Source organism: Pterocles gutturalis, unplaced genomic scaffold (assembly GCF_000699245.1).
Source record: "Pterocles gutturalis isolate BGI_N339 unplaced genomic scaffold, ASM69924v1 scaffold44491, whole genome shotgun sequence".
Classification (NCBI taxonomy): domain Eukaryota; kingdom Metazoa; phylum Chordata; class Aves; order Pterocliformes; family Pteroclidae; genus Pterocles; species Pterocles gutturalis.
The window spans coordinates 199-8,974 of NW_010107044.1; the positions used below are offsets into that span (position 1 = coordinate 199).

Below are 8,776 nucleotides of genomic sequence, written 5' to 3' on the forward strand. Positions count from 1 at the left end.
TGCTATAACAGTAAAGGAATTCCCAGGAAAGGAATCCTTCAATAAGGAAATCTTAAAAGATTCCTATATTGACATATTCCTATATATACACAAGAAAATCTCCTTAAGTCACAGCACTCCTCCCACCCCTTATTTTTAAAAAAAAAAAAAGCTCATGTTTACAGTGTATCATCTTCCAATTTGATTTGACTTGACACAGGGCCAAAACTGTATGCATCTTCTCTTGTGTTGCCAAGAGGCAGCCCTTGGAATAGTGTTTCAAGTCATGATGAACATCAGGGAGGCAGAGCTTACAGGGCCAAAATTGTTGAGGTCATGCCAATGAAAAAGTTCCTCTATGCTAACTGTTCTATAGTACACATTACCACTTTTCACGACTTCCCTCCATAAGGGACATATCCTGAGTTTCAGGATGCAGAATCAAACAGGTACTTCTGAGAAGTGCCCCAGTAAGCAAGAGCAACCCTTCTAAGACCTTCAAAAAAGTTTGAAATTAATGTACTTGAGCCAGCAAGAGTAAGCAATTAAACTTTTATTCATGATCATTTACATATGACTAAAAGTGTTCACCACAAAATGCAAACTTTCAGTTATCTTGTATTTAGCAGTGAAAATAGTCATCTCTGTAGTAAAGCACCAAGGAACACATGACAGAACAGTCAGAAACAGATTCCATGTACCAGTTTTTCCCCTTACAATGTACATGACAAGGTTGAAGATCTTATGAAAGTCTAAAAGTTCCAGAACAAATTCTAGAGCCACCTGAGTGTGTGGCAGGAACAGTATTATTTAGTAGCAGTTACATTACCTGTAGTGGACTTTACTTAGTACTTTTTTTTCACTTTTTTTCTTTCAAAAAAAAAAAAAAAAAGAGCTACTTTTCACAAAGCTTAAACAGACACAATTGGGCCTAACACTGGGTGTCATATTTCACCTGAATTTTTCAATGGGAGCTAAACAGAACAGTTTTCTAGTAGGAATATCTACAACAACTATGAGAGCAGATATCAAGAGGAAAGAAAAAAAAAAATCAGCTCATTATAGCCTAATTGGTAGGGCCCAAACACTTACAGGCACCTATACCCACTACTCCACTCAGCTTCTTCCATTACATTTAATTACCATTTCATTCAAACATACTACACTCAAGAAGACAATGTGATTTTTTAAGTTAAGTGAAGTTGTGTACATGGACAAATACATGTACACAGTTTTGGTAGTCATTTAAAGCTGTAAAATTTATATGTAAAAAGAGTTCTATGGACCCCATTACAGATAAAAGAGAAATAACCAGTATCAGTGTTACATGCAAAACAGTATTCTAACACAGTAATCAATATAGTTATCAAATAATTCATTAGAGAATAAAATTGTTATACAAAGAGAAATACTGCCTTTTTATCACTTCAGAACAGCAAATAATAAGGCAACATTAAGAAAAGTGCACAATAGAAAAAAATTGTTCAGTTTTCTGAAAAAGTTGAATTTTTCTTCAGACATCAGGCTTTTGTCCGGAAATGTATTGGGTTAGGATTGCTTATATTCTCTCCCAGATCAGTCTCTTCTTGCATTAGTTCTCAGTAACGCGCTTACTCTGACATGTAGGAACGATACATCAGGGCCACGATGATTGCTACTATTGCTGGGATCACCCAGTTGGACCATGAACTAGAAAGAAGTTTTTGAAACAGCAGCTTAGGAAGTGATAACCAACAAGTTTAAACAAAAAAGTAATTGCTTAAAGAAGTCTTTCCTCCCCTCCCCAACAAATACTTTGAAGACAGGATAACAGAAAACCTGGCTAGAGTATTACTGGCCAGCCCAAGTGAAAAAAAAACTTGTACTGTTAAGGCTTTGGACTAGAGCTTGCTAAAAGTTTGCTTACTAGAGAAGAGCAGGACTCTAGACACACTTAAAGTAATGGCATGCTGTGCAGAACATCGTTCATTCAAACACCATTTAAGTATCAGCATCACATGTCACTTTCAAGCACCCAAACTCCCCACTCAGAGGGGCATCAAACAGTCCTCTGAGGTTTCAGCAATAGGCAATTGTGAGCAGGATATAACTTTCCATAAAGTTTGAGTCAGCGGTGTTCTGAAGTGGTTCCTCCCCCCCACCACCTCCCAATTCTGACACAATTTTCCTTCTTACAGACATAATCCTCTTGTTTCCCTTAGATGCAACAGTTGCAGCAAGTTTTAAAAGTGAGGAGTCCATGTCAGTAAAAAAGTCAGCAATGGCACCAAGTGTCTTCTATTCAAATACTAGCCTCCAGAAATGAAGGCTTGTGCAACATTAAACCACTTGGTAAATACTGATACATATCAGTGTGAGAAAAAATCTAGACAGTAAGCTAACATGCTTGTCAAGTGGTACACAGATGCCAACTTGGACTTTATGTAGAATAGAAGTTTTCTTGCCCCATCCTCCGACATCAGAAAGAAGCTATCTGCTTCCAGCAGATAGAAGCTATTCAGCTTTCTAAGCTTCGGAAACATCATTATGAACTGTAAGTTTGACATCATGTGTCATACTATACCTGGAATTAGACTGAACAGTGGTAATAAGAGTTTCCTGAAAAGCAAACCATAAAAAGATATTTACATCAGGCAGACATCCCTCTCCATCTTAACTAGCCCCTCAGTTTCTCAAAACTCATTAAGTAGGACTAATTTGAAAACAACGTAGTGCATTGCATTTAGAAAGCATTTTCTCAGATTTCCTATAACAGACTGTCATATTAGAAGCTAGCTAGCAGCAGTTTCTGTAGTCAACATTGCATCAAAAGTCATTAGCAATATATCATCATGGGATTGCAAGTTTTCCATGAAGCTAAGTTCAACCTCAGGTAACATTTGAAAAGTTTTAGTTGCCTAGAAGGCAAAGATCGCTTACTTGCCTAAAATCTAACCGAAAAACCTCCCAATTAATACACATATATTTCTTATATGGAGCCTACATGAAGAAAGCTACTAATTTAAATCCACAAGGCTTTTTCAACTCAGTTTTTTAATGTGGTCTTTCAGATTGTATAAGAATCAGTCAAGTTATTATAGTTGTTTCCAATATTGATTTGGACATCTTATTCAGTTTCTATAGAAAAAGAAGCACTACAAGATCAAATCCCAGTTGGGTATATCTGCACAATTTATATGAAGACTTACTGATTTTAATATTACTAATTACCCATGGCCCTAAGTGCATTTAAAAGATCCAAGGATTAAAACAGGACTTAAATTTAGTGGTACAAGATCCATCACTGAAAAATGAATTACTTCAGTATCAGAATATTTACAATTCATTTAAAGAGCAAAAGAATCCTAACATCCTCTCATAGGTTTAAGCAAGCTACTTTTTCAAGCACTCAAATCATCACATGTTTACACATGACAAATACCACATTTAAAAGATTAAAAGATTATGTCTATATTGGTTTTGTCAATGCCTCAATGAAAAACTAACCCTAAACAGCATGGAACAGCTATGCCCATGCTATCAAGGCTAACACACCTTCTAGAACAGACTTCCCACTTCCATGGTCAGTGGATGGTTCCCCCCCCACCCCCCAAAAGACAGTAAGAAGACTATGGCCCAGCTCATCAAAATCTGTTTTTAAACAGTATGACACTGGACATGTACACTGAGGTACTCTAAATACAGTGCAAGGATGAGAAGGACATTTGAAAGCACAAGGCCTTCTGCCAGCTCCTAGAGGGCCAGGGCACAGGACCTGTCACATTATACACACAGAACACAGTGCAAAGTGAAACTCTTATCAGCTATGGCCACATGTCCTGCTGGAGGAAAGTGCTCCAGCTTCCTCCTGGAATCACAGAAAACACACACACAGCATAGATAACCATGACCAGCACCAAAACAAGTGAATAAGCCAAAGAAGAGTGTAGTAAAAAGCCATTTGGATACATCTTAACTCCCAACTGGCTACTACCCTTTGCCCAAACTAATATTCTAAGTACTGCAGTTTAGTAAATTCCTGTAAGCTTCATCAAGGGATTGTATACTACAACTTGCACTGGTCAGTCTGTTTCTCAGTTGCATTGGTAGTTGCTGCTCTTACAGCTTCAGTGTAAATTGCCCCGAATTTCAAAAGAAATCCAAACAGCAGATGTTACTCCTGGTGGGAAGAAGCTCTGAATTGCAGTCATTCAGCAAAATCTGCTGAAACAGACAGGAAGCAAGCTGTATTTTCACCTCAAAAAGGGTTCATAATTGCAAATTAACTGATCTATAATACAGCAATCAAATGTCTCTATATTCTGTATCTACCAGTGTTACCAATATGTTGTTACACACCATACCTTTTCCCCCACAAACACTTATTAGTTTAATCCATTCTGTCTAAACAGATTTTTTTTTTCTTAAATTGAATACTAAAAAGCCCTTGACTGATTCTAGACTCACTTTTTTGCTATAGTATAATGCCATCACACTTGGTAACCTTTTGGTTCAAAACAACACAATTTAAAGAAAAGAACAGCTAAGAGGAAGAACAAGTTGAAGACAGATGAACAGGTTTAAGAGATTTATGACCTGAAACACTACACTTAAATCAACCTAAATTATTTTTGCCTCTGCGGTGTACCATTTATCGAGAGGACACTGTCCCTGATGCCTAAAAGAAACAATGTGGCATTTCAAGAAACAGACTTACTGCTGGTTTCTGAAGCTTCGCTCTGTCATCCTGCAAAGAAACAAGAAAAAAGGAAATATTTAGACAAAACCCCAAAGCATTCAAATAACATCTATCACTAAATTCAGTTTGCAATTCTATTCTGTTAATGTGTACCTATTTTTACCTAGGAAACAGGCTTGCAAAAGAGCAGATGACAGTGTATGATTTTGAGCTACCATAAACAAGATCACTTCCTTAAATAATCCTTCCCAGTATACAATAAAGTGAAAGCTGAGTCTCCAACATATTTATTTCTTGTGCCCATGTTTTTGCATTACCTTGGTCTCTAAACAGTACATGTAACCTTAGCTTAGACACTGATTACAATCATATTAGTTTACTTCTACCTCATATACTATTATGCAGTCATCTAACTAGTTTTGGTCCAACATCCAGTACAAAGGTCCCAAATTCTATGGATCTTTCATAAACTGCTTAGGTTTTACTTGAAATTGTCACACTCATTACAAAAAAAGCCCAACAGTACATAATCTTGATAGTTTCATGTACAAATACAGCACTGTCAAGATGTTTGTTTCTTATGAAATGAAAACAGGCATTTCTCAAGCAAGGAGGAACTGGACTGGTAACCAGGTTAAGAACAACTTTACTGGCATCAATTGTCATCTGAAATAAATAAGCCTATAAGGTTACAAATGCATATCAGAGCTGAATTATTTTGTATTAGGAGAAGCTACACTATAAATATTTATCAAGACAGGACCTAAGACAGATACAAGACCAGGAATCTTACTATGAAATATACTACTCAAGACAGTGATACTTACCCTGAATGCAAGACAAGAGACAGGGATAGGCAGTAGAGTAGAGCAGATAGGAACGCTAGCAGCCTAAATATCTAACAAGTGGTTTTCAACTATTAAGATGCAGGAGAGTTTAAATAAGGCCTATCTGAAGGAAGCCAAGGCAGCACCTCTGTAGCTAGAAATAAAGTCTACAAAGCTTGAAGCAACAGAAAGGTGCTTGTTAAAAGTACAGGAAATGGTAAGGAGAGTACAGAAGAGAGGAAGTAACAGATGATCCAGTGGGAACTGATCATAAACAACCCTAACAACTACAAGTAGGGAACACTGATACAGCACAAAACAGGAAGCCAGAGCATCAAACTACAAGTAAATGCTTAGAGTAGCCATTTTCTAAACATACATATGAAGAGCCAAGATTGTACTTTTAGATCCAGACGGGAGCCTGGCATATATATATTTACAACACTGAAGAAGGAAAGCAGATGTAGTCACTCTACATATTAACATAAGAAAAGGTCTAGACATTCTGACATATCACCTTCAGGAATTACAGAGTGTCATTATAAAGCTCACAGGGTACACCAGAAATGGCATGATTCCATATTCAGCTCATTCAAGGGCTAAACTGTAAAATATTTCAAAGCAGTAAACTTTTAGATGTGACCATCCTTATGCTACACTAATCAAATCCCTTCACACTGGATGTCCAGTCCAGGTCCATCCACAAACAGCACAGGGCTGTCATCCAGCCAAAGTAGCAGCCCTCCTTTATTCCGAAGTAAATTACCAGAGAAATAACTACACACAAAAACACTGTAGTAAAAAAACCCCAGAACAGCAAGTACTAGTACTCTCACATACTCACCGGGTGAAGTTCCCCAACAATAAAGGTTTCTGACAGTGTCCTTGCATCTGTGGAATGACCAACATCTTCAAAGTTCTCAGTAGCATCTCCTCCAGCTTGCTCCCTGAGGACTTCTTCACCACCAGGGTGCTGCATTTTTTAATGTGTTAAAATTTGTTACTGAAAACCATTCCACATTCTATAAATGAAAATTCTTCATTTTTACATTACTGAAAATAAAAAAAGTTATCCTTGCAAAATCAGCTGCTAGACTTCTTAGAGCAAACATAAGCATCTCTGAATAACAAGAAAGCTTTATGTATTCTCTGAAGCCAAAAACCAAGGAAGTTAAGTCTCTACTCCACCAGCAAGGGAGAAGTAAGCAACTAAAGTGTTTAGAACATGATGGGAATCAGTCTAAATAGCCCAACTACTATCTGAAGTTACAATTCCATGTTTTCACTTCTGCAGGAAATGTATATTTCTATCCAAATAACACTCTATACAGCAAAAGGATAAAAGCCAAAAGGTGTAAGTTGTAGCAAGAACCTTCCAGCTAGATATAACAAAAAAGCTACTCACAACAAGAGCAATCCAGCACTGAAACAAGTTGCCATGGGAGCATGCAGCATCTCCATCCTTTTAGCTTGCCTAGACAAGGCACTAAGGAACCTGACCTTCAACTTAATCCTAGTTTGACCTGAGGGCTGGACCAGATAACCTTCAAGGGTCCTTTCCAAAATAAATTATTGTATGATTATCTAGTAAGCCAGCTACTTTGGAACAGCTTATGAGCAACCAAAAGCTCATAAAAGACTCTAGATTAGCAATTTGGTTTTAGCAGTCTATGGAATCCCAAAACCACACTGCTGATAAAACCCTTAAGATGTAGAGAAGTTGTCTCCCAGTATCTCCTAATACCTCAACCCATCATCATTCACTTAACCTAAATCCCTGCTCTCCACTGTCTTCTATTTTTCCCCAGGATGCACTTTTGAGATTGCAAGCAGTTCCACATCTCCATCCATCAAATAACTGTCTGTATAAACTGCAAGATATGTCACATCATCTAGTTCAGTGAATTTTCTCATCTTCAAGTTACTCATTCATGTAACAGATAAGTCACATGCCATAAAAATTCACCACCTTTAAGCAGGAAACTACTATATAAACACCAGGAACAATTAGGTAAGCAAGCTGAAAACACTTTATTACTACTGCCTTGGACTAAGGTAACCATGAAGTTAGTTCTAACACTTGACCAGTGACAGAAGAAATAGGGTTTTGGACCCTCAATTCCATTTTCAATGCTTCTGACTACAGGATCTAAAATGACAAAAATAGGCTAAGTTTCTCCTACTTAGGGTCATCTTGCCTGGTGTACAGCTGAACAGAAAGGCTATGTTTAGACAGTAGATTAAAGAAATAGCATAAACATTTCTGCTAGTCTAGGCAATTCAGGTTAGCATTTACAACAAATCCACCATATCAACCTCCTATCAATCCTTTTCTTCCAACAGAAGACTTGTTCATATAGACCAGGAAGACAATATTACTAACAGTTTCCAGCAGTACTAGAACTTCAAAACTTGAATCTTTGCATTATTTTAACAGATTAAGAAAGTTGCTTTTTTTTTTTTAAGAAAAAAACCTAACCCAACACTTTTTTTTAAAGAGCCAAGAAACTACAGCTAGAAGGGTAAGGAATCTCTACCATGACTAAGCAAAACCAAGATTAAGCAATTGATAAAGAGATTAAGCACAGGAGCTGAGCCAAAAAAGGTTAAAAGAGTGCATGAACAGTAAAGATTATGCAAGCAGATGTGCAAATATGGCATGCTCACCAAAATCCTGCCCTTGAATCCATTCTGGTAAGCATTCGGTTAAAGGACTGGACAAAAGTTGAGGGATCACTCAAGTTCAGTGCCTTGAAATGTACAGTACATTTAAGAAGCAGAAGTTGGGTCTAAACAGTTTTGGCAATATCTGGGAGAGCCTAAGTCCTCAAAGAATTCCTTCAGCAACATGGGGTTGGGGGGGGTTGTTTAGTTTTCTTAAATATTACACTGAAGAATCATGCTGCCCCAAATAGAAAAATATATGCAGCATCGTCATCAAAAAAGGCAGCAAAACTCCTTGGAAAACATGCTTAACAAACTAGATATCAACATGGAGCAAAACTCACCAAACTACACATAAAGCACTAGCAGCATGCACACTCACATGTTGCAATGAACCTAAACCCTACTCATACAAGTAAATAAAATACTAGTTATTCCAGCAAGTTGTCAAGACCACATGGTTTAAACTAGCTCCCACCAAAAATTGACCAGCCAGACAAACAAGTGGATACCTACCACTATAACTGCGTATACATTAATAGTATTTCACAGAGTACTTTAACAAACTACCTGCAGGTTGCTGACTACAGAATGATCATATACTAATTTGTTCCCCAAATCCCCTCCC

At 37.4% G+C, this 8,776-nt stretch overlaps 1 protein-coding gene across 1 annotated transcript; it reads right to left on the reverse strand.

The window, feature by feature from the left end:
* Positions 1-1,035: 1,035 nt before the first annotated feature.
* Positions 1,036-6,463, reverse strand: LOC104459917 (cytochrome b5). Its single transcript, XM_010087967.1, has 4 exons — positions 6,329-6,463; positions 4,676-4,705; positions 2,543-2,577; positions 1,036-1,668 (listed from the first exon to the last, which is right to left on the reverse strand). The coding sequence occupies exons 1-4, from the start codon at positions 6,461-6,463 to the stop codon at positions 1,590-1,592; spliced, it is 279 nt and encodes a 92-aa protein (XP_010086269.1). The 3' UTR covers positions 1,036-1,589.
* Between the last annotated feature and the right edge of the window lie 2,313 nt (positions 6,464-8,776).

Bases quoted from the DNA above. Each gene is read 5' to 3' on its own strand.
- LOC104459917 (XM_010087967.1), bottom strand. From the start codon at position 6,463: ATGCAGCACCCTGGTGGTGAAGAAGTCCTCAGGGAGCAAGCTGGAGGA. The intron at 2,578-4,675 runs GTAAGTCTGTTT...TTTGCTTTTCAG, and splicing joins CGAAGCTTCAGAAACCAGCA to GAAACTCTTATTACCACTGT. The intron at 1,669-2,542 runs GTATAGTATGAC...ACTTCTTTCTAG, and splicing joins ACTGTTCAGTCTAATTCCAG to TTCATGGTCCAACTGGGTGA.